Here is a 27470-nt window from a genome sequence, read left to right as displayed (position 1 = left end):
CTGCCAGATGGATATTAGCAGATTGTGTATGGAGGAGTGGTGTCCTAAAAGAGGACGGTCATTAGTGGAGTGCCACAGAATCTGCTTGGTGATCATTGTTGTTTAATATTTACATTAATGACATTGGCGACTGGCTTAACTGGAGATGTGCAGCTGTTTGCCAGTAATTCAAAGGTTGGGATGAACTATAAAAAGCAGAGCAGATGTTGTGGTCTTGCAGGAAGATCTCAACAGATACTATGTGAGTTGAGATCTTCTCGACTCACATAGTGAATGGGAAGTGAATGGAAGTTTCAGTTTAATGTTGCAAAGTGCAAGGTCTTCGAATCTGATAGGCAAGGTTGAAATACAGAGTATTACAATTTTCAAGGAGCTGAATGAGATGAGATATCTGGGAGTGATGGTGGACAGACTTGAAGTTTAGGGGTCACATTGCTAAAATTGTAAGAATTTAACAATGAATTATAGTAATAATGAGGATGTTGACATGCAAAAACAAAGAAGTTATGGTTTCCTTGTATAAGGCTTTGATTACACCACATATGGACTACTGTGCACAGATTTGGTCACCTGGTTTTCAAGGGATGAGGATGTATTGGAGAGGGTCCAGAGAAGGTTTACTAAGTCAGTGACAGATCTACAGAAGGTCAGATATAACGAAGATTGACAGAATGTAACTGAATGTAACTTGCTGAGCCTTGTGAATAGAAAGAAGAAGGAGAGGGGATATGTTTGAGACATATAAATTGGTGAGAGGATTGTAGCCAGATTAATGTGGAGGAAATTTTACATAGGGTAGAGGGAGAGAAGGGTAGGACAAGAGGCCATGCATGGAAGCTGTAGAAGGATGTAGGGTGTAAACGGGGAATCAAAAGCTACTTCTTTGTAAGGAAAGTGATTGGTGAGTGGAATGAACTGCCTGAAAGTGTGGTGAGTGCAGAAACTGTGACTGAGTTTAAGGCATGGTTCAATGATCTATTTGCATGAGAAGGCATGGGAGTATGGACCTCCTGCTATGGGTCCTTTGAGTCCATGGAGGTCAGATATTAATAATAATATATAGTTCTGTTTATTTCAATTTCAAGCAAAATTGTCTTGATTCATCACATGTTATTTCACTCTTAGGTGACAATTCTTGTACCACTATTAGCAGTACTTCCCATCTTCCTTTATCCTTCTCCTTGAAGATTCTATATCTTTCCATTTCCCACTCATATCATCCAGTTAAAGTTTTGCTTATGAAAATTAGTTAAGCATGATTTTCATAGGTGAAGATTATCCTAAGAAGAAGATTAGATTAGATTAGACTGAGTTAATTTTCCTAAGGGAAGATAAACTCAGTCAGTACCACATACTCATCTCTGTTGTTTTTGATACTGCCTGCATCAGTATACAAACATGACAATCCATGTAAGGCACGTAAGTCATATTCATTATTGTTCCTTCTTTTGCACTGCCTCATCTGCAGATAATCTTATCAACTTTCTCTTCCCATCAGTAACTTTTCTTACCTTTCTATATATGACAAGTACCCACTCTGTTTTGAGGCCCTTCCACCTACACCATCTCTTCTCGCTTGAGATGCTATATATCACACCTGTCTCGCAGTGCATTTCCCTCTTCCATACTTCATTCACTTCTTCATTCTAATGCTTTCTATTGCCTACTATAATCACTTGCTCAGTATTTGTATCCACCTTCTACCTGTCCTTCAAGAATATGCTCCTTATGTTTCCTCTGTTCTGGATCTTTGTCCACACTCATTATCCTACATTATCCTACCTCTATGCAGTGTTGCTTTCTCTCTCTCTCTCTCTCACCAAACAGCAATCAATCCAAATGTTCAACACCAAAAATACTAAAATACAATCATTAAATTTAAACCATTTCAACTTCCCTTCAAAATGCATTCCCTTCAAAATGTCTTGTATTTAAATTGCCTTAAAGTTGTTATGTAGCTTCTTGCTCCATCCTTCTTTATATATATTTTAACTTTTATACAATGCATTAAAACTGTAATCAGCATAAATATCAACCCAGCATAAATGTTATTACTTCCCCCCCCCCCAACACACACACAAACCCCCAAATAATTCCTAACACTAATAGAGTAATATTAAATGTTGAGTAACAAACCCATTTTTAATATTGTGGGATTACCACAGAACATAGTAAAATATTTTTATACAGGCACTTTTACATTAGTGAAAATATATATAAATGAATATATATTTTTAAAAGATGTTTAACATACCTAACTGGTTCATCCAACCAGACATGAGGTATATCCCGGGGTACAGCTATACAAAAATAAGCAGACAGTGAGAATGAAGTATGCATTGAATGCTTTTTTAAATGAGACTAGATTTCTAAATTTAATTCTTTAAATTACAGTTAGTAAGTATCCATTGGATACTTACTAACTCTAATTAGTAAGTTAGTAAGTATTACTAACTTATCAATAACTTAATTCATTAGATTCATTAATAATTCATTAATAACTAATTCATTAGAATTAGTAAGTATCCGATGGATACTTACTAACTCTAATGAATAAGGATGAATAATAAGGATGTGCTGGCAATTTGGAATTCGGCCAACCAAACCTAATTTTCTTTATTATTTTGTATTGGATAAAGAAGTCCCCTGTGTTCACATCAGGGAACTAGAGTGAATAGTGAAAAGTAATTTACTGGAACAAATACATCAGAAGGATTGAAGATAGGCACCATCAACAGAAAGCAAATTGAACTGACAGAAAAACCAGAGAAGTACCATGTGGACATAAATTAGTGTTACTGAGATAAACAAGAGTAAAATAGGTGAGATCCTGCTAAATAATAAATATAAGATGTTATGTTTGGGTAGTATGTTCAGGGAAAGGAAGGAGTAACAATAGCATTCAACACCAAACATGAAGATAAACTTCTTGATTGGTGGGCAATTTCAAGTAGAGAGAGATGTGGGTGGACATTAAAATTAGTCTGTACAATTATTATTATTATTATCCTAAGACCCCATGGAGTCAAAGACTCATCTAGGAGGTCCCCTTTGTCATGCATACAGCTCATCATACCTTGCCTTAAACATATTCATCTCTGCAGACACCACACTCTCAGGCAATGTATTCCAATCCTTCATAACTCTCCATGCAAAAAACCTGCTTCTCACTCCCTTGCTTACATCTTCCTAATATAGCTTCCAGCAATGGCCTCTTGGCCTTTTCCCCCCAATCTACCATTTTATGAAACACCTCTTCAACGTTGATCCTATAATAACTGCTTATCAATTTGTACATTTCCATCATATCACCCCCTCTTCCTCCTATAACTAGACTGTAAATTGCATTTTCTCAAGCTTTCTTCATATTCAACATTCCAGAGATTAGAAACCTTATTTAATCGCCTCTGAATCCTTTCCAACATCTTTCATCCTTTTTAAAAACAGGTGACCAAATCTGTGCACAGTAGTCCATATGTGAATTCATCAAGGCCTTATATGGTACAAGAATCTCCTTACTTCTACAAGTCACTGTCCTCCTCATCATTGCCAGAATTTGTAGTGTTGTCCTCACAGTTTTAGATTCTTATCCACCATCACCCAAAGATCTGCTATTTCCTCCACTTCCAAGAATATATCCCCATAAAGAGTAAATTCAATATCCCATCTTTGTTTACCAAATTTTGAAACCTTACATTTTGCAACATTGAACTGGTATCCCTACTCACATGCTCATACTCAACTTATTCAAGTCTTCTTGTATGGTCACAACATCTGCTCTACTTCTCATAGTTCATCCCAACAATTGAAAACAACTGAATATCCCTATTCACTAAAGCAGATCCCTGATGTGTTCTACTAGTGACTTTGGTCTTCTGGTTTATTGCTCCCCTATACAGAATTTGCTGACATCAATCAAGTAGCCATCTCCAATCCACTGCACTAGTCTAATATTCAACCTCATCTGCTCTAGTTTGACTATCAACTTATCATGCTGTAATCTATGAAATGCCTTTGTAAAATCTAAATATACTACTGCATATGCATTTCCTTCATCCAATGCAACTGTCACTAGCTGTCAGTTAATCCAGTGATTTTGGGATGAATAAATTCAGTCAGTGAAACCATTTCATTTCCCTTAGTTGTGATATTCCTGGCATTTGTAAATAAACACAGTAGTTCAATTTTAAGTCTATAGCCAGTCCTATCCGATCCACTTTTGGTAGTGATTTCCACACAACACCTGCCCTTGCCCAGTCACCTTTATCACTTCTTACCACACACATCTGCTCAGTCTCAACTATCCAACTGACATCCTGATCTATTCATTTCTAAGCTGATCATCCCTATACATACGTACATACATTTACTACTACTTCCACTCTCTCTATGTCATGTCTCCTTGTCTACCAGGGCGTCCCCAATTTTCCTGTTCCTCTTGCATTGGAAGATAGTGATAATGGAGTCAGATAAGGGAAATGGCTACTCAGTGATATTGCAAGATTTTGAAAAGCATTTGACAAGCTTCCACATAGAACTCCATTGCATAAATTTAAGCAAACTGGGATATAAATATGAATCTGGTGTTTGGATTAGAGAGTGCCTGATGGACAGATATCAAACAGTGGTTTATTAAGAGGTTAAGTCCAGGAGAAGGCAAGTGACCAGCAGTATACCACCCCCAGGGATCAGTACTTGGTCTTCTGTTGTTTAATTTGTATATCAATGATGTAGGAAATGATCTGACAAGAAATATTCATTTGTTTTCTGGAAATATTCATTGCTCTTTCCATTTAACAAACAAATATTCATTTGTTTGTTAAAGGGAATAGCAATGGTAAATGAAGGTGACGTAGAGATCCTGCAGGAAGACATAAACTGTTTAGCAGTATGGACGAAGATAAATGGCTGCCAGTTTAATGTCACAACATGTAAGATGATGCACTTTGGGAAGAGATCATAAGCAGTGTGCTATATTGATAACTGAACTACAAGAAACTAATGAGGCATGGGACTTGGGTGTGATTGTGGACAGGAAGTTCAAATTTAGAGAGCATATTGTGAAGGTAACCAGAACAGCACATCAGATTGCTTGGTTGTTGCAGAACACACTGACAAGCAGGAATAGAGAGCTGTTGTTCTCCTATATAAGGCTTTAATAAGGTCACATCTCAAATACTGTGCACAGATTTGGACTCTCGGATTCTGCGGAGATGAAGAAGTTGTGGAGAGGATCCAGAGATAAGTGACAACGATTGTGGCAGGTCTGTGGAATGCTTCCTATGAGAATAGATTGATGGTTTGCAGGCTTCAAAAATTAGCACATAGGCAAAGAAAGAGAAGACATGATAGAGGCATTTAAATTATTAAAGGGATTTTATAGGTTTGACACTTAAAGACGTTTTCATTAAATTGCATGAATGTAAAGAACAAGGAATCACCAGGGAAGTTGTGTAAGAGGGTTGTTAGCAAAGATGTTAGGACTAGATTTTTTGCTTGAAGGGTGGTGAATGGGTTGCCATGGTTGTGGGTGCTTCATCAGTGAATGAGTTTATGGAGAGGTATGATAAGCATTGTATGAATGATGGCTAGTATGTGAATAATGGATGTGAATAAGGTATCTCCATTGAGGAGTCCTCTGACTCCATGGAGATACCTGTATAATAATAATAAATATAATTGAAGTAACAAAATTTCTGAAGACTATTGAAGAAGCTTCAAAACAAAGGAAAGTGTACATTGAAAGGAGTCAGAGATGAGATGAAATAGGTGATGTAAAAATTGAAGATAAAGATATTTTAGAAGTCGGGAGTAATTACTTTGAAGGATTGGTAAATGAAACAACAAGCAACAGAACAATGGCAAAAAAATATTCAAGTGGAATGCAAGCAGGAGTATACTTTTAATACTTGAGATAGAAAGATAATCAGAAACGTGACATATGAAAATGCAGCTAGAGTAGACCTTTCATAGGTTCTATCTATAAAAAAATAGAGAAATAAAACTGAATGTGAGAATTGCAATGGAATTTCCTTACTAAGTGTTCCAGGTAAAATTTATGCAAGTATACTTGAGAAGAGAAACTGTGAAGAACAAGCTGGATTCAAGTTAAAGAGAGGTTGCCAAATCAGATTTTCACTTATCACTTCTGTAACATAGTTGGAAGAATGATAGCTCATTGGGCCCTTCAAATGGAAAAGACCTGAGTCGATTCTCATCATGGCAAGAGGCAATCTTTATATCAATTGAGGTGAGTTAGCTGATCTCATACAGAGGTAAGAGGTTTTGTACTCTTTAAAGTATTTTTTCATCATGCATACAGGCAAATTGGTCAAGAGAACACATGTGATTTATAGACAAAAAGTACTATTGGTGGTGATGGTACTGGACAGAGCTGACATTCAATACACATCACTGGAGGATTAAGCAGTAGAGACAAGTTATGTGTAGTGGAGTAGTTTTGGACTCATCATGAAAGGTGTCATGCAATAATAATGATAAGAACATGTATTTGTCGGGATCAAATTTTCATTTTATGACAAATAGTTGAGAAATATCATGGGAATGCAACAAGAATCTCTACCTGAGTTTTAGATAACGAAAGAAGTTTATGGGTGAAAGATGCAGAAGAGATTGTTCAACTATTGAATGCACATATTTCTAAATGCTGTCAACCTGGTGTATGCAACATGGAACTCAAAGCTACCTCTACAGCAGAAAAAGAAGCTCAGGTATATGAGTAAGAGGTATTACAGCTGTTTTGCATAAATTGAATATGAATTCTGCAATAGGAACTAATTGGATATCAGCTTGGATGCCAACACAGATCAAATGAACTGGCTATGCCTCTGGCCTGGTTGTATAATTTGAGCTTCAGAACAGGAAAGATTACATAGAAGTGGAAAGAATGTATGATCATCCAATTGCAGAATGGGGTGAGGGTAACAACTAGTGTGGCTGACTAACAACCTACTATCATATCTCTGAAGTGTTGATGGTGATTTTGGAAAAGTTAGTAAGTCAACTCGGTATCCAGTAAGTCAATTTGGTATCCATTCTTGGATACCGAAATGCTGACAGTGAACCTATATTTTGCAATGCACAGCATAGATTTATTAAGAGAAGGTCATGCTTGAGTAACCTGATCACATTTTATAATAATGTGATAATAATAATAATAATCGTATGCTGATACACAGCCATGAATCCCCTTTACAGGAAGGTATGGCACCATCTCAGTTCCCCCAAATTTTATTTGGGCTCAAGAACCGGCATAGCTGATGAATCAGACCTATGGCTGGGTCAGTATTCCTGACTGTAATCCATGTGTGTTCACTGGATCGGTTTGCCTGCTTGCAGGATGAAAAATCTAAGATAAACTGGTCAAAAAAACCTGCTATATAGTGGTGTTTGAGTTAGATAAGGGGAATTGAAAATCATGATAGTTTTGGACTTTGTTAGAACTTTTGACAGGATTCAGCATGGGAGGATAAGAGGATATGAGACTGGATTATAAACTATGAGTAGATAAGAGGAATATCTGTCAGTCAGCCATTCCTCTTGGCTGACTGACAGATATCAAAAAGTATGGTGGATGTGAGTGTGCAAGATTTAAGGTAACCAGTGGTATACCCTAGGGATCAGTCCTTGGGCCATTGGTATTCGACCTTTACATTAATGACAGCAGGCGACAAAAATGTTTCCAATGTAGAGCAGTACTGACAGAATAATTTGAACAATCTGAAATTGTGGGCATGCAAAAATGAATGGTATAATGAGGGTGCATGGGAGGTGGTTAAGAACTGTTTGCAGGAGGCAATGGTTGACTGTATACCAAGAGTCCGAATAATAAATCAGGTAGGGGTTAAATGGATGAATAACACTATTAAGCTTGAGCTGCAAAAAAAGAAACAATTGTGGAGGGAATTTAAGGAGAAGGGTGACCATCAGGTGCATGAACAGTATAAAGCTCAGGCCAGGATGGTAACAAGGGTGGTAAGAAAAGCAAAAGCAGATTACGAAAGGAAATTGGCCATGCAGGCTAAAGAGAATCCCAAACAGTTTTTTCAATATGTTGCAACTAAAAGGAAAAATGCTCATGGTAGAATGATCTTAAAAAATGCTGAGGCTAGGGAGGTAACTGAATCAGTCGATGTTGTGGAATTACTGAGCGAGCACTTTGCAAGAGTATATCATCCAGGTGGTGGCTTTGCGGAAATGGAGGAACCAACAGCTTATACTGGAATTGTGATGAATGAGGTAGAGGTAACTAGTCTATTACAGAACCTCAATGTCAATACATCTGTGGGATTGGATGGTATACCAGCTCGTGTCGTACGTGAAGCGGCCAAAGAATTGTCAGTGCCCTTGACCATTATGTTTAATTTGAGCCTCAGGACTGGGTCAGTCCCAAGGGGGGTGGAAAGAGGGGAAAATAGTTCCACTGCACAAAGGTGGTTCCAAGGCTGCTGTTGAAAATTACCGGCCAATCAGCATAACAGGAATCATTATCAAGGTCTTAGAGAAAATAGTCAAGAGGAAAATACAAGATTGGATAGAAGAAAATGGGATACTGTATCGTGGACAGCATGGTTTTGTGAAGGGTAGGTCATGCCTCAGTAACTTGCTCACGTATTATAACACAGTGACGGCTGAACTGGATAAGGGTAATGGGTTTACAGTGATTCTGCTGGACCTTGCTAAGGCCTTTGACAGGATACCACATGGAATTCTAATCAGTAAATTGCAGCATATGGGAATGGACATAGGGTTGGTGAGATGGATAGGAGGGTGGTTGATGGAGAGATATCAGAGAGTGATTTACTCAGGAGTAGAGTCCACAAGACGGCCTGTGACTAGTGGTGTACCACAAGGATCTGTTCTTGGACCACTGCTGTTTAATTTGTTCATAAATGATATAGGAAAGGATCTGAGAGGAACAGTTCATTTGTTTGCGGATGATGCGAAGTTGGGTAGGGCAATAGTGAATGCAGATGACGTCAAAATTTTGCAGGATGATTTGGATAGATTAGAGGTCTGGGCTAGGGAGAATGGATGTCAATTTAATGTGGCAAAATGTAAGGTTATGCATTTTGGGGTGAAAAGATGGGAGACAGTTTACTGCATTGGTGGAACCGTGCTCCAGGAAATTGATGAGGCACGAGATTTAGGAGTGTTGGTGGATAAGGAATTGAAATTTAGGGGACACATTGCAAAAGTGGCCAAATCAGCTCATCAAATCACTTGGTTGTTGAAGAATACGTTGACAAGCAGAGACAAGCAGGTTATTGTTCCTCTGTATCGAGCCTTGATAAGACCTCATCTCGACTACTGTGCTCAGATTTGGTCACCTAGGTTTCTTCTTGATGGGGAGGAGGTGGAGAGGATCCAGAGGCGAGTGACCAAGATGATAGCAGGTCTGTGGAATGAACCGTATGAGAACAGGTTGAGGATTTGTGGGTTGCAAAAATTGGTTGATAGGCGGAGGAGGGGAGATATGATTGAGACATTCAAATTACTGAAGGGTTTCTATAAAATTAATTCAGAAGATATTTTTGAGAACAGGGCTGGTTGTGGGAGGACTAGGGGACATCCATGGAAACTGGGCAAAAGTGTGGTTAGTAAAGGTGTTAGAGCTGGGTTCTTTACTTTTAGAGTAGTGAATGAGTGGAATGCGCTCCCTGAGTCTGTGGTGGATGCTGTGACAGTGAATGAGTTTAAGGCGAGGTATGATAGATACTGTATGAATGTCGAATAGTTGTGATGAAAATGATTTGGGGCCTCCCTCGATGAGTCTAATGACTCCCTGGAGTTGCCCGTAATAATAATAATAATAATAATAATATTATATTGGTAGGATTATGCTAGAAGCAACTGACCAGACTAGAAATATTGGAAATTTAGTAGATAGAAAATTGGAAAGTTAGGGGTCATATAGTGTAGACTGTGAATATAACTCAGAAGATAATTGCAATGCTGAAATCGACACTAACCTGTAAGAATAAGGAAGTCTTTAACCATTTACGAGGGTGGTCTGAAAAGTTCTCGGCCTAACAATGAAAAAACGAATTTATCATTTCAAAATTATTTTTATTTTTCAACATAATCTCTCTCAAGACTAATACATTTATAACAGCGATCCTCCAGTGCCATTATCCCATCTCTGTAGTGGTTCTCAGTAAGATCTGCAAAATACCCCTCTACAGCTGCAATCACCTCTTGATTTGAAGAAAAACACTGACCAGCGAGGAAGAGTTTTAGTTTTGGAAAGAGAAAGAAGTCAGAGGAAGCCAAATCTGGGGAATAGAGTGGATGTTCCAACAATTCATAGTGTAGATCCCTTAATTTTCCCATTGCCAAAATGTGGGTAGGAGCATTGTCCTGATGAAAGATGATTTTTTTCTTCTGCAAACCGGGTCTTTTCTGAATTTTTTCGTCTAGTCTAGTTAACCACCTTACTGCCATTATGGATCAAATACGAATCCTCATACACTTTGTATCCATCATATATTTCAATATAATATCAATGGTGTTACAATTTTAATATGCACTTTGCATCCATGATAACCTTGATATCGTAGACGTCTTGGCCGGTAGCGTGGTTAAAAGATCTGAATAATATTCCCTGGTTATTGTTTTATCCTTTTCAAGATAATTAATAAACAAAATGCCTTTAGCATCCCAAAACACTGTTGCCATGACCTTTCCTGCTGATGGCTTCTGTTCACTTTTTGACTGCTGTTTGGATTCTGGTGTGTAATGGTGAATCCAAGTCTCATTCATACTAATAAATCGACACACAAAATCAATTTTATTCTTGTTAAAACGCTCCAAGCACTGTTTAGAGATTTTCATGCACATGCATTTTGGATTTGCTGTGAGCAAGTGTGGCACCCATCTTGCGCAAAGTTTTTTCATATGCAGATCTTCATGAAAAATATATCCTACACATTCTTTTTAAATGCCTATAGACTCAGCAATTTCACGTACTTTGACTCGCTGATCATCCAATATCTTATCGTGCACTTGATCAATGATTTCTGGTGTTATTACACTTTTTGGATGTCCTTCACATGGATCATCTTCAAGGCTGGTATGGCCATGTTTAAACTCAGCAGTTCATTTCTTAATTGTCAGAAATGAAGGAGAAGAGTGCCTATAAACTTTATGAACTTTGAATGAATTTCTTTTGGAATTAAACCTTCTTTTACCAAAGAATTTTATAACCACATGATACTCAATTTTATCCATTTCAAGGGATACAGACAAAACTTTTGCTTCAGACAGCTGTATAAAACAAACTACTTGACAGAATGACTTGCAATTTCACATTGATGCTTATGATAGATGTACCAACTTAGAAAAAAAATCTCTTGCTGATAGCGTTGCCATCTATGGTCAAGGCCGAGAACATCCACTTTTCAGACCACCCTCATACAAGTCTTTGATATGACTTCATCTGGACTACTGAGCACAGATCTGATGCAGTGGAAAGGGAAAAAAGGAGAGTACTACTAAAGATGATATTGGGACTATAGAACATAGATTATGAGGACAGATTGAAAATTTGTGGACTGTAAACATTAGGAACAGGAGAAAGAGACATATTATGATAGAGGCCTACAAACTTCTGAGGGTTACATGAAAATTCATCAAAACGACAATTCATTGAATGAACAATTCACCAAAAATTTTCAATTTTCAATAATTATTATTATTATTATTATTAAACAAGACCTCATGGAGTCAAAGACTCATCTAGGAGGTCCTTTTATGATAATGTTATGATAAAAGTGATCCATTTAGAACAAAAACTTAACCATGCAGACTGCTTCTTGTACTGGAAACTTCTACTAATTCCGCTAAGTCAGAGAGTTTTTGTAATCCAGTACATAATTTGGACATGTTATTTCTTTGTCGCCCTGAATATAGCTGCACTGAAAACTGGAACAGTTCAACATTTTCTTGTAAAAGTTTCAAACAGCAAATCTGAGTAAAATTATCCCAAAACAATTGCTGTATTGAAGTCACATATTACTACTAGCAACAATAATAATAATGGAGCCTGTGTAGTTCAGTCAGTATAAACGAAGCCGTTTAGTTAGAAAGACCTGGGTAGTTGGAATCCATTTACGACACGCATAATTTTTATCAGTCCTGTTCAGCTAAAGGTAAATTATCAGGCATAATACGGAGATGGATGAACTTTTCCTTCCGGAAACAGGCAAAATTTTTGGTGAATTGTTTTTTCGATGAATTGCATTTTCTACGAATTGTCGTTTGATGAATTGCCTTTTTGATGAACTCTACGGATACCCTTCTGAGAGGGTAACAGTATGTCAATTGATTGAATTTGTAATTTTATGAAGGATGGGGAGAGAATGAAAAGCATATATTGAAGTTGAGAATGAATGAAGTCAAGAAAGGGGTGAGCACTATATTTTCTTTTACCACTGTCACATTTCGTCTTTGAAGGCTGTGAGTGCTGATAGTGTAAATGATTTCATGAAAAGGTATGACATGCTGTGTATGTGGCAGGTGGCCTCCCTTGATAAGTTCCTGAATCCCTGGAAGTCTCTTGTTATAATAATATGACAAGATACTAAGAGAAAACCATCTCAAAACAGTACAAGTTTGTGGAGCAAGCAGAACATTATACTGAGCAATACATAGTCTATATTAAGTTATATGTCAGAAGTTAAAATTAAAGGAAATACAGGAAGAAAGTTTGATATGTAAAATCAGGTCTAAGACAAGACAGCAAGTCTTGTCTATTATTCTCTATTATTTAATTTTAATAGAGACGTGTGTTAGACATAATATATTTTTTGAATAACAGCTTCACACATATAAGAGAAGACTTAGTATAATTTATTACTCCTAAATATTTCGCTCACTATGTCATGAGCTTTTTTTCAGAGAGAAGACAGAAAAACTGGTAACAATATTTTAATTTATTTATGTATTCTGAAAATCGTTTATGTACAAATTAAACAATAACGGCCCAAGCGCAGAGCCTTGAGGCACACCACTGGTCACCTGCCTCATCCTAGACTCTGCTCCTCCATACACCACCTTCTGGTATCTCTCCCTGAGCTATTCTCCTATCCATATCACCAGTTTAGTATCCATCCTCATCTGCTCCAATTTGCGCAACAGTCTTCCATGGAGTATCCTGTCAAAAGCCTTAGCAAAATTCAGAAGTACCACTATGTAGCCATTTCCTTTGTCCAACTCAGATGTCATTCTATTATAAAAAGCTAATAAATTGCTAAGGCAGGATCGACCTTGAACAAAACCATGTTGGCCCCTATTATAGAGTATCACATCCTGATCTACCCATTCTAGAATTTTGTCTTTAACCAACTTTTCCAACACTTTTACCACCACTCCTGAGATGGTGATTGGTCTGTAATTAACTACCGCAGTTTCAGAGCCACCTTTATGCAAAGGAACTACTTTTCCTTTCTTCCACTCCCTAGGGACCATACCAGAGTTCAAACTTAAATTAAATAACCAAGTAAGCGGTGTTGTCCTTTGCACATTCACGCAACACCCAAGCTGATATTCCATCTAACCTACAGCAGTGTTTGCATTTAAAATTTGCAATATACTAAGTACCTCTGATTTATTAACTTCAGTTCTCACATTAGTTATTTCTACAGGTACAGAGATACTCTCACTTGGGTGATAGACTTTTGAAAAGTGATCACTCAGTAACGCTACTATTACATCTGAATTGGTCACCTTGATACCATCAGCACCCACTAAGGTTATCCTTGCGAATCATTCTTCCTTTTACCTGCCACATAGTGGAAGAGCTCTTTGGGATTACCCTTGATCTCCTTGGCTAAGGTCTTCTCATAATCTGATTTAGCTTTTCTTACTATGCTGATAACCTTAGCTTGAGCCTTGTACCGCTCATGGGTGTACTGATCACCTTTCTCCTTGTAAAATTCTCCATAAAAATTTCTTTTTTTGCAGATCAAGCCTGATAATACTACTCATCCATCTAACACCTACCTTGTTTGTCTTCATGACCATGGAAATACATTCTGATATTGCCTTCCTCAGATACCCGGTGATTTTATCCCATTCACTGCTAACATCTTTCCCATGCAATATGTTCTGCCATTGGACTGCAAGCTCACTCTCAGGCTTGTTATAATTGCTTAACCATATATATCCCTTCTTAAGAGATAAATCCACAAATTTTGCAACCTCCCAAGTCAATACCACATGATCACTCTCACCAATCGGAGATAACGAGGACACTTTATTTATGCATATATGCATATTATTATTATTATTATTATTCAGGCCTCCATGGAGTCAAAAGACTCATCACAAGAGGTCCTTCCTAAGAACATAAAATCTGTCAAGACTCATCGAGGGGAGGTCCCCCACTAAGGAACACAAAGTCTATCATACCACTCCTTAAACTCATTGACCGTTCTCGCTCCCACTACTCCATCAAACAACCACGGTTCAACCACCCTCCACACAAAGAAACCACTCCTTACCCTCTTGCTCACAGTTTCCTTTCGTAACTTCCAGGGATGGCCTCTTGTCATCACTCCTTCCCGCTGTTCAACCAAGCGAAAGAACTCCCCAGTGTCAATATTGTAACCACCTCTCAACAGTTTAAAAGTCTCAATCATATCACCTTTCCTTCTTCTATCCACCAAACTCTGCAGTCCACATTCCCTCAGCTGATCCTCATAACTATGCTTGTACAGTCCTGAAACCATCTTTGTCATCCGTCTTTGTATTCTTTCCACAGTTAATTTATCCCCTTCAAATCCTGGGGACCAAATCTGAGAGCAATAATCCAAGTGTGGTCTGATCAGAGACTTTTACAAAGGAATGATAACCCTCTTATCTCTGCAGGTCAGTGTCCTTCTCATAATTGCAGCAATCCTCTGTGTTACCTTCACCACCTTTGCAATATGTCCCCTAAACTTCAGGTTTCTGTCAATCATCAACCCCAGATCTCTTGTCTCCCCTACTTCCTCCACTATAACTCCTCCCATAGAGTATGCAGCATCCCATCGATGGTTCCCAAACCTCAAGACCTTACATTTTGCTGCATTAAACTGAGACCCCATCATTTGCCCATCTCTGTAGCTTATTTAAATCCTCTTGCAGGGCTACCACATCTGCACTATTAGTAATAATCCTTCGCAGCTTCGCATCATCCGCAAACAACTGAATATCCCCTTGCAATCCACTGGCAATGTCATTGATATAAAGGTTAAACAATATAGGCCCCAGTACTGAGTCCTGTGGGACCCCACTTGTAACCCTCTGCCTCCTTGAAACTGCTCCACCATACACAACTCTCTGATACCTATCGGACAGTCAATCCTGAATCCAGTTGACCAATCTCACATCCAGACCCATGTGCTGCAACTTAAATATCAGCTTATCATGTGGCACCCTGTCAAATGCCTTTGCTAAGTCTAAGAAAATTGCAGTATATGCCTTTCCCTCATCTAATGTTCTTGTAACTTTATTATAAAAGGCTAGCATATTGCTAAAACAAGAGCACCCTTTCACAAATCCATGTTGACTCTCACAGATAACATTACCCTCATCTGCCCAATGCTGTATACGGTCCCTCACTACTTTCTCCAAGATCTTAACAACTACTGATGACACACAGACTGGCCTATAATTAGACACTTCCAGTCTGCTTCCATATCGACCCTCTTTCTCCCGTTTGCTAGTGTCTGCAGTCTACAAATTCTCAATCTGTCTTCATAATCTGTATTCCACAATTCTGATATCATTTTTAACACTCTCCTTTGCACTCTCTCCAATGTATCGGAATCATCATGGAAACAAGGATACCAGACCTGTGCATAATAGTCCAAGTGAGGCCTTATCAAGGACTTAAATAAGAGGCAAAATGACTTCCTATATATACATGTCAAGGTTCATTTAAGCACTGCCATTATTCTCAAAGTTGTATTTACAATTTATGCTATATGATTCTTGAACTTCAATTTCCTATCTACTAAACCTCCAAGATTCCTAGCCTCATCAGTTTCTTCAAGCATGATCCCGAATATAATACGACATTGGAAATCTAATCACACCAAAGTTCATGACTTTACTTTTATTAACATTGAAATGACAGCCAATTTCACATGCCCACAATTCCAGCCTATTCAAATCATTCTGCAAGTTCTGCATATCAGCAGCACTTCTGATTACCCTACTTCTTTTTGCATCATAAGCAAATACCTGTATGTCATATGTCAAATCCTTCGCAGCATGGATGCTAAAAGAGTGTTCAGCTGAACTGGCTGCTTCCTTGTCCAGGCTATATAAATTGAGTCTCAGAATAGGGAAGATTCCACAGGAGTGGAAAGAATGTATGGTAATCTCATTGCACAAGGTTAGTGCAAAGACTGATGTAACGAACTATCGACAAATAAGTATCTCAGGAGTGGTGGGGTGGGGGAGGGTTGAATATTTTGGAAAGGCTGAGTAGCTCTCATTCAGAAATGGATTGACAGAGAATCTCAATTTTGCAATGAACAACATGGGTTTACTAAGGGATGGTCATGTTTCAGCAACTTGCTCACATTCTATAATAATGTTACCACTGAGTTAGACATGGAGAATGGATACACTGATTGAATAACAATGGACCAAGAACTGATCCTTGAGGCACACCACTGGTTACCTTGAATCTTGCAGATTCATCCCCCCCCCCCAAAAAAACACCCTATATGCCACTTTTTGATATCTGTCAGGTGAGCCATACTCTTATCCATGCCAATAGTTCATAATCCAATTCCATATTCTCCAATTTATGCAACAGTATCCAAAATTATCATAGTGTATTCGTTCTCCATGTCTAACTCAGTGGTAACATTATTATAGAATGTGAGCAAGTTGCTAAAACATGAACTTCCCTTACTAATCCCATGTTGTTCATTGCAAAATTGAGATTCTCTGTCAATCCATTTATGAATGAGAGCTAATCAGCCTTTCCAAAATATTCAACACCACCACTCCTGAGATACTGATTGTTGATAGTTTGTTACATCAGTCTGCACCATCCTTGTGCAATGGGATTACCATACATTCTTTCCATTCCTGTGGAATCTTCCCTGTTCTGAGACTCAAATTATATTGCCTGGACAAGGAAACAACCACCTTTACCACGAGTTGCCTCAGTCCTGAAGGTTCTTCAGGCGCAAACTTTGTTTGCTTACACTTGGATAAAGGATTAAACTAAATTTTTTATAGTCTAACCAAGTAGAAAAAAACTTCCAACATCTTTCTATAAATCCAGAGTAATTTAATAATAAGGTGGTACACCTTTTTTACAACTCGTATAGGTAAATATGACTTTTCCATTGCTTCTGGGTCTGACTCCCACTGACGAGACCTCAATAAAGGCTGAAATTGGTCTGGGTAGTGTGCTTTGCATTATGGGAGATACTGAGACAAGGAGTGATGAGAGCTTGGTTTACCTTTACCATGATTTGCCTCAGTCCTGAAGATACTTCAGGTGCAAACTTTGTTTGCTTACACTTGGATAAAGGATTAAACTAAATTTATTAAAAGGAAACAATGAGTTCAGCTGAACACTCTTTTAGCATCCATGCTGATATCCCATTTTCTTTTGAAGAATTCTTATTCAGTTTGTCCAACAGTTCTAGTACTTCCTCCTCATCCACGAGTTTCCTCATATGCTGAAGAGGTAACGGTGACTTCAATGTTGCATATACCAGGTTGATAAGTTTTAGCAAAATGGCTGCTCATTAGTTGAGCAATCACTTCTGCATTAGTCACCCACATACATCTGCATTCAGTAGAGTTACTCTTTCAAATTCATGCTTTCTTTTACTTGAAGCATGATGTTAGAATTCTTTTGGGTTGTCATTAGCTTCAAGAGCCAGTTTCTGTTCATACTCAGACCTTAGCTTTCCACACAACAGTTGACTCTTCTGGCCTGCTGCTTATAATTATCAGAACTGACATCATCCTTATGCACATGATATTCCTTCCACATAATCTTTTTCTTATGAATCTCTTGCATAATTAGATTACACATCCATTTGACTCCTACTCTATTTATTCTTCGAACTCTTGGGACACATTCTGATATCGCATCATTTAAGTATTTTTTAAACACTTCCCACAGTGTCGATATCATTCCCATCCAAAAACTGATACCAGGCACAGAAACCAGTATACTCCTCAGGTGGTCATAATTTCCTACTCTGTAGTTGAGCATGTAACCTTTTCTAAATGGAACATTCATAATCATCATGGAACATTGCAAGTGTAGCATGGAATGAGGAGTTAGCTGGAAAAGAGATCAATGCAGCTTGTGGGATTTTCAAAAACTATTTAGTAGATGCAGTGTCAAAATGTATACCACGGGTGAGAAGGTTAAATAAGGTAGGTGTGAGATGGATGAATAAAGAGATTAAGCATGCGATACAGAGAAAAAGAGCATTGTGGAGGCAGCAGCATCAGAGAAGTGGAAGTAACCAATTTCATGAGGTCTACAAAGACCAGGCCAGGAGGGTGACTTGGTTGGTGAGAGTAGCTAAAGAGATGTATGAACAGCAGTTAGCTAATGAAGCCAAAAAGAATCCTAGGGAGTTCTTTCGATATGTAGCCAGCAAAAGAAAGAATGATTATGGAAGGATGACATTGATTGGAGGAAATGGTATAAAGACAGCTGATGCAGAATGTGTGGTGGAGATACTTAATGAGCAGTTCATAAAGATCTTTCAATCTTGTGAATGTGACTTCATGGAGAGATTGAAAGCAGTTGATGATGGGGAGGAGAGATTGACTGTAAATGAGCAAGAGGTGTTTGGTGAGTTGAGTAAACTATATATAAATAAGGCTGTGGGACTTGATACTATATCACCGCGTATTCTGAAGGAATGTGCCAGAGAGTTGACACCAGCCTTGACATATTTTTTTAAAACGAGTTTTGCACTTGGTCAGGTTCCTAAAGAGTGGAAGGAGGGTAAGATTGTGCCACTTCATAAAGGAGGTGATCGAACTCAAGCATCAAACTGTAGGCCTATCTCTGTGTCAGGTGTTGAGATTAAGTTGTTGGAGAAGCTTGTGAGAACTAGGATCCAGAGTTGGGTTGACACAACAATGTTATAATCTTTGATGGACAGCATGGATTTGCTAAAGGGAGGTCATGTTTTAGTAATCTACTTACTTATTACAATAAAGTGACTGCTTCCTTGGACAGAGGAGAAGGATACACAGTAATATACTTGGATTTCGCAAAGGCTTTTGATAGAGTACCTCATGATAAGTTGACAATCAAACTAGAGCAGATGGGGCTGGATATTAAATTGGTGCATTGGATTGGAGATTGGCTATCTGATAGGTATCAGCAAGTTGTGTATGGAGGTGCGATATCCAGGAAAAGGAAAGTCACTAGTGGAGTGCCTCAGGGATCTGTTTTAGGGACATTACTATTTAACTTGTATATTAATGATATTGGCGAAGATTTGGATGGAGATATTCAGTTGTTTGCAGATGATGCAAAGTTGGGACGAACCATAAAGAGTAGTGAAGATATTGTGGCCTTGCAAGAAGACCTGAATAAATTGAGTGATTGGGCAAGCAAATGGGGATGTGAGTTCAATGTTGCAAAATGTAAGGTTTTAAAATTTGGAAAACAAAGATGGGATGCAGAATTTATGCTTGGTGAGAATATATTGTTGGATGTAGAGGAAATAAGAGATCTGGGGGTGATAGTGGGTAAGGATCTAAAATTTAGGGGACACATCGCCAAAATTGTGAAGACAACACAAAGACTTCTGGGAATGATGCGGAGGACACTGACGTGTAGAAGTAGGGAGATTCTTGTTCCATTGTATAAGGCTTTGATTAGGCCACACATGGACTACTGTGCCCAGATTTGGTCAGTGGGTTTTCAGAAGGATGAAGAGATGTTGGAAAGGGTCCAAAGGAGACTGACTAAGATAGTTTCTGACCTCTGGAATGTTGAGTATGAGGAAAGATTGAGAAGATGTAGTTTGCAGAGTCTAGCGGAGAGAAGGAAGAGGGGAGATATGATAGAGACCTACAAGTTGGTAAGGGGTTGTTATAAGATCAATGGTGGAGAAGTTCTACAGAGAATAGTGGGAGATCAGGGGAGAACCAGAGGTCATCCCTGGAAACTGTATAAAGAGGGTGTGAGTAGGGGAGTGAGAGGCAGGTTTTTTTTGTGCAGAGTTGTGAATGATTGGAATGCCTTGACTGAGAGTGTGGTGTCTGCAAGGAGTTTGAGTGTGTTTAAGACATGGTATGATGAGATGTGTGTGTGATAAAAGGACCTCCCGGATGAGTCTTTGACTACACGAGGTCTTGTTTAATAATAATAATAATAATAATAAACTTAACCCCTTCCCAAGTGAGTACCGCATGATCACTGCCACCAACCCGAGGCAGAATAGTTACATCTTTAACTGAAACCCTCTCAGATACCATAAGATTTAACACTCTTTGACCTTGAGTTTTTTCTGTCACATGCTGCTTGAAGAAGTTGTCTCGCAACAGATCAATAAATTCAGTTTCATTTTTCTCATGTGATTTCATAGCTATCTAATCAGTGTTTGGATAATTAAAGTCCCCCATTATGATTAGTCTTTTTTGCCTATCATATTTATTTGTTGATGCATTTCTTTGTCAGTAGCAACGAATCCACCAGATCTGTAACAACACCCCACTGTGTATTTAATCTTGTTAGACTCCACCTCACACCAGATGGCTTCAAACTCACTGCCACATGAAAAATTGTTACTAGTATTGCAGTCATAGGTCTCAACTCTAACTGTATTCAAGACATTTGATATCATTAGCAGCATGCCCCCCTCATCTCCTATCCTGTCTATCCTTCCTAAAAATTTTGTACTCTTTGCATTCGATACCAGTTAGTTCATCTGCTTCTGACAGCCAAGTCTCACGAATGTCTAAAACATGAGGTCCCAATATATTAACCAATTCAACAAACTCTACTCCTTTGTTTCTGATACTCTTAGCATTCATGTACAGACATAGTAAATTACCTGCATGCTTTTTTTGCATACACTTGTGCAATGTGATCTACATTGCACAAGTGTGTACTGTGTCATGTAGACCACTTGTCTGTGGTCTACATGACACAGTTCGACTGAAGATCTCTATTCTTATCTAGTTCCTTACTTATGTAGACATTATTACATATGCTTGATAGGAACTATCAGTTCAATATTGTAAATTGTAAGGTTCAAGAAGTTTGGTAAGCAACAATGGGTTGCAGAGTATATACACTTGGTGGGGAAATTTTGGAGCAAGTAGAAGAAACAAGAAAACTTGGAGTAGTGTCAGAAAAGGATCTGAAGTTCAGAGGTCACATTGCACAAGTTGAAAGTATTCACAGCAAACTATGGCAATGATGTGGAGGACCTTAACATGCAGAAATAAAGAGATTCTAGTTCCATTGTATCAGGCCTTGCTCAGGCCTCATATGGATTATTGTGAACAGATTTAGTCCTCTGGTTTTCATGGTAATGAGTATATGCTGGAAAGGGTCCAAAGTAGGGACAAATGCTGGTCTTGAATTTCACGCTTGCTCACGTTCAGGGAGTGAGAGAATTACTGACCGACTCAGTAATTCACTATTCCGCTAATCAGACTTCAATCACACCTCTCACTCCCTGAATGATAAGAAGAGCAATCATGAATTTCAAGACCAGCATTCGCCCCTGGTCCAGAGAAAGACTGACTAAGGTGATAATTGGTCTTTGGTATATGAAGACAAATTGAAGGAATGCAGTTTGCAAAGTCTTGTGAATAAGAGGAAGAGAGTGTATATGATTGAGACATTTAAGTTTGCAAAGGGTTGTTACTGGGTTAATGTGAAAGAAAATTTTAATAGAAGAGGAAAAGAGGGTGGAACAACGCGACATCCCTGGAAGCTGTATTAGGAAGGGTATGAGCAGGAACATAATTATTATTATTATTCAGGCCTCCATGCAGTCAAAAGATGCATCGTGGGAGGTCCTTCCTAAGTCTATTATACCACTCCTTAAACTCATTGACTGTTCTCGCTCTCACCACTCCATCAGGCAATGCATTCCATGAACCATGGAATGCATTGCCCTCCATGCAAAGAAACCACTCCTCACCCTCTTGCTCACAGTTTCCTTTCGTAACTTCCAGGGATGGCCTCTTGTCATCACTCCTTCCAGCTGTTCAACCAAGCGAAAGAACTCCCCAGAGGTGGTTAAGAGTCTCAATCATATCACCTCTCCTTCTTCTATCCACCAAACTCTGCAGTTCACATTCCCTCAGCCGATCATCACAACTATCATTGTAAAGTCCTGAAACCATCTTTGTTATCTGCCTTTCTAATCTTTTCACAGTTAATTTATCTCCTTCAAATCCTGGGGACCAGTGGTGAGCTATGGAAATTTTAACAAAGGCTTGCATCGTCGAGAAAAAAAAAAAAGTCGTATTTCACACAAAAACTTTTATTATTAATACAACTTGTGTACAAATTCCAATCAAAAAGTATGAGGGGACAATCAACCTCTAAAGGCTATCATTTTCAACAACTATTTCATGATCTAAACATCAAATATTTGCACAATATCAACTGTGTTAATTTATCTTAGAAAGAAAAATATTTTTTAACTATCAAAATATAATAAGATTGAAATCTTTTATTATCTTTATAAAACATTTGATTGGCTACTGGTTTTACCATACGATTGGCTACCAGAAGGGAGAAGGGTAAAGATAGCGCATGCACTTATTTTATTTTCAAACTTGGGGGCTTCGTTATAGAGGAGTTGAAACAATAATTCCAAATAATCTATACACCACCAAATAGACTAATTTTTGTTAGGTTACTGTATGAGTTTGTCGCTTAATATGTTTCAAAAAAAATGTTTTTTTTTGAAAAATAAAAAAGGAAACAAGGGGCTCGCAAATTTGAGAAAAATTTAACAAAGGGTTTGCACGAGCCCCTTATAGCTCACCACTGCTGGGGACCAAATCTAAGAACAATAGTCCAAGTGTGGTCTGATCAGGGTCTTATACAACAGAATGATAACTGTTTTATATCTGCAGGTCAGCATCTTTCTCATTATTGCAGCGATCCTCTGTGTTACCTTCACCACCTTTGCAATATGTCCCCTAAATTTCAGGTTTCTATCAATAATCAACCCCAGATCTCTTGTCTCCCTTACTTCCTCCAGTATAACTCCTCCCATAGAGTATGCAGTGCCCCATCGATGTTTCCCAAACCTGAAGACCTTACATTTTGCTGCATTAAACCGATAACCTCATTCATTTGTCCACCTATCTAGCTTATTCAAATCCTCTTGCAGGGCTGCCACATCTGAACTATTAGTAATAATCCTTCCCAGCTTCGCATCATCCACAAACAACTGATTATCCCCTTGCAATCCACTGACAATGTCATTTATATAAAGGTTAAACAATATAGGTCCCAGTACTCAGCCCTGTGGGACCCTACTTGTAACTCTCTAATACCTATCGGACCGCCAATCCTGAATCTAGTTGACCTTCTGACATCCAGACCCATGTGCTGCAACTTAAATATCAGCTTATCATGTGGCACCCTGTCAAAGAAAATGGCAGTATATGCCTTTCCCTCATCTAATGCTCTTGTAACTTTATCATAAAAGGCTAGCATATTGCTAAAACAAGAGCGCCCCTTCACAAATCCATGTTGACTCTCACAGATAACATTACCCTCATCTGCCCAATGCTGTATATGTTCCTTCACTACTTTCTTCAAGATCTTACTATCTACTGATGACACAAACTGACTTATAATTAGACACTTCCAGTCTGCTACTGCCCTTATGCAATGGCACTATCTTACCTTCCTTCCATTCCAGGGGCACCTTTCCTGCAGCCAGACTTTCATTGAAAAGCCAGGTCAAAGGCACTGTCAATTCCCTAGCACATTCTCTCAAAACTTGTGGTGAAATACCATCCAGTCCCACAGCTTTACTGACATCCAGAGTACTCAGTATTTGGAACACACTCTCCTCCTGTACCTCTGAACCTCATACCTGCCCAATCCCTCTAGCATTAAAACTAACTCCTCCAGTATGAAATACTCCAATAAAGTGTTCATTGAACAATTCCACTATGTTCTCTGCATCAGTCGCTCTATTCCCATTTTTATCCCACAATATCACTCTTCCACAATCATTTCTCCTCCTACTGGCCACATATCTAAAAAAATCCCTAGGATTTTCTTTGGATCTTAGGGCCAATCTCCTCTCATATTCCAGTTTTGTCTTCCTTACCATACTAGTCACTCTTCTGGCCTGTGTCTTATACTCTTCATGCATCTTCTCTTTACCTGTCTCCTTATATCTCTTCTTTTTTGCATGCAATTCCTGTCTAATATTGTTTGTCATACATTATGTGACATTGTGAATGTGAATACATTGAATGTATTCACATTCACAATGTCACATAGCGAATGTGAATACATTGAATGAGTTTAAAGTTTTATGTGCTTTTTGCAACAGTGTATACTTCTCACGATGAGTCTTTTTTTTTTTTTTTTACTCCATGGAGGTCTGGTGTTAATAATAATAATAATAATAATAATGATAATAATGCCAGAGAAATATTAGTAACTTTTCCTCTTGGTGTTGTTTATACTGAGATGTACTGCTTTTCAGTAGAAACAATGTATATGAACACTATATCTGAGTTATTATGGAAGATTAAACTTCATGGATTTAAGTTATGCTTGGATGTGACGTTAATCATGATTATTCAACTATTATTGGTAATAAATGTTGGGTAAATGCAAACAGTGAAGGCCACAACTCTTCCCACTTGTTTTTAATGGTTCTAACATTCTTAAATACACACATAACACTATATCCATGTTAAAAAAGCAGTCTTATATTGGTCATCCATCTGACTCTAATATGCCAATATATCAACACAGCAAACATCTTTATCTCATTTCCTTTTCTTTAATAATAAAAATAACCTCTGATTTCCTTATTTCAGTACATCCCCTCATTTATTACATTACACATCAATCAGTCTTTCCAAAAATCAGTCTTTCCAAATACCTCATTATTTAAATGCAAGTTATGCATATACTGAAATGCAAGTTATCCTGTATGATTGATCTTCTTCCAAAGTTACACTCCCATTACTAATCATTGTCTGTCTCTTTAGTAATACATAAATGTGCAATATTTGAGTACTTCAGTTCTTCTCAAACCAATTTCTGTTCTCATTTTCTGAAACTGACTGATTTTGCTCTGTCTCTTTGAATCTTTACCTGTTAATAACTTATATTCACAGCCATCCTTAAATTCTTTATAGAGAATCTCTTCTCGTTTTTCTGTTACACTGACTCTCTCACCTTACAATAATCTCTACACATGTCTCATTGTCAGATCTGTTTCATCATTCTTCACAGGAAGAAAGGAGAAATGCATTTGACCTCAGTGAAGGTTTGGTAGTAATCATGAAATAAAACATCTATGGATTTGCTTATCTAACTCATACTGTTTGGCACATAATAGCATAAGTGAAAATATCTTTCAAACCATGAGGAATTTCATTAATACTTACACTGGACATTAAGAAATACGGGTTCCTCTCTGAAGCCATAACTATTCTCTGCACGAATGATATATTCTCCACGATCATCTAACTTGCAACGATTAAGTATAAAGAAGTAATCATCTTCTTGATAGCGTTTCATATATTTTACACTCTGTCTTAGCTCATAATTATCACGGTACCTAAAGAGAAAATGAAATAATAATATAATCATGAAGAGCTAAGGAAGGTCACAACTTTACAGAGTAAAAAATTATTACTTGGAGTCCATAGATGATAATATGGTAGTAATTATATAAACATTAGAGAAAATAAGGCATACAATATCACAATTATTCATAACTAATATTTATTATTATTATTACACTTCATCAAGACCGGGGTTTGTTATGGGAAGCCACTCTACAGTATACGACACTGTACAAACTACCATCTACATGCATGATCCAGGCTCTGTAGTGTATAATTATCTACAACGCACTATACATTATGTGTTATCTAGCTGATTTACCTGTTTTGTGGGAGATATCTGGGAGATAAAACCCTGCTCCTTTCATATGAGACAGACTAGCTATCACTTTCAATTGAAAGTGATAGCTAGTCTGTTTCTCATATCTACTATCAAAATTTCTCATATCTACTATCAAAATACCTATTCGTAAAAAGTATTTTAAACAGTGACTTTTGCTGCAAGCCTGATTGACTGAGTGGATAGCATCTCAGCTCTTTAGTCAATAGGATGGATTGAAATACCACTATTTCATGAATGGATTTATGATAAACTTTAGGAGGCAGACAGATGATTTTTTTTTTTCCGCTTAACATCCATCAACCTGCTTATAAGAGGACTGAACTGGCTTACAAAAGTAACATGATTAATCTCTAAAACAGGAGAACCAAATCATGTCTAACCTTTAATCCACCCACTGAGTTAAATGCACAGTAGGCTTAGAACCTTTTGTGGGTAGGAATCACATAAATGTGATCGTGTGGAAAGGCTTATGTGTTCATCATACATGTTGATTGGATTTTAACGGTATAGATGCGAACACAGATTGATAAGAAAATAACTATTTATTAACTTAAACACTAATATTTTGCTGGTATTATATCAGGCATCTTCAGAGCATGCAAACAAAATTTGTTACAGTAGCGAGACAACTGCCATCCGGTGTAACAGTGGGACTAGTTGCATGCTACAATTACTCATACTGGTCCCACTGTTACACCGGATTGCAGTTGTCTCACTACTGTAACAAACTTTGTTTGTATGCTCTGAAGATGCTGGATATAATACCAGCGAAATATTAGTGTTTAAGTTAATAAATAGTTATTTTCTTATCAATGTGTGTTTGCATCTATACAATTCAAATCCAATGAACATAAATGTGATGTGAATAAAAGAGTGGCAGTCTAACAGATATAAAAAAAGGAGAGAGAGAGAGTGACCAGTGGTGTACTACAGGTTCTTATTTTATTTTATTTTTTACGTCTTTCATGCATTAATGGTTGTAAACCTACAGTACATCAGTAATGGGATACGCTAAGGAAATTTTTTATCATTTTATCTTTAGTAATTTTATTTATTGTTTATATAGCCTGGTCTAGAAACTTGCTCTAGAAACCAAACATGAAACTTTTTCAAGTCACTTCAAGCCTTGAATAACTGGGATACAAGACTGACACTGGGTAATGAGATTCATCTTCCACCCAGTTCCAAATATCTATTCCCATGGCAGGATTTGAACTTGCAGATTGAAGAGCAAGTACATTAACAATTTGGTTAACCAGGCTGGCAACTGTTGTTCAATTTAGACCATTGTTGTTTAATTTGTATATTAATGATC

The 27470-nt window shown here is 37.8% G+C and overlaps 1 protein-coding gene across 5 annotated transcripts in view; it reads right to left on the bottom strand.

Moving 5' to 3' along the window:
- LOC150108743 (twitchin-like) overlaps positions 1–27470 on the bottom strand; it is a 2666638-nt gene that overhangs the window by 142312 nt on the left and 2496856 nt on the right. For all 5 annotated transcript variants that reach the window (XM_090390962.1, XM_090390961.1, XM_090390964.1 and 2 more), the window contains 2 exons: positions 25633–25805; positions 2255–2300 (listed from right to left, as the gene is read on the bottom strand). In XM_090390962.1, the coding sequence (XP_090247088.1) occupies positions 2255–2300; positions 25633–25805 (219 nt within the window). The remainder of the gene's footprint in view (positions 1–2254; positions 2301–25632; positions 25806–27470) is intronic.

The sequence above is a fragment of the Typopeltis vanoorti genome, chromosome 3 (assembly GCF_054136105.1).
Source record: "Typopeltis vanoorti isolate ZY-2024b chromosome 3, IOZ_Tvanoo_1.0, whole genome shotgun sequence".
In the NCBI taxonomy this organism is placed as follows: Eukaryota; Metazoa; Arthropoda; class Arachnida; order Uropygi; family Thelyphonidae; genus Typopeltis; species Typopeltis vanoorti.
The sequence above is the reverse complement of the archived record's forward strand: the minus strand, read 5'-3'. Positions and strand labels throughout refer to the sequence as shown.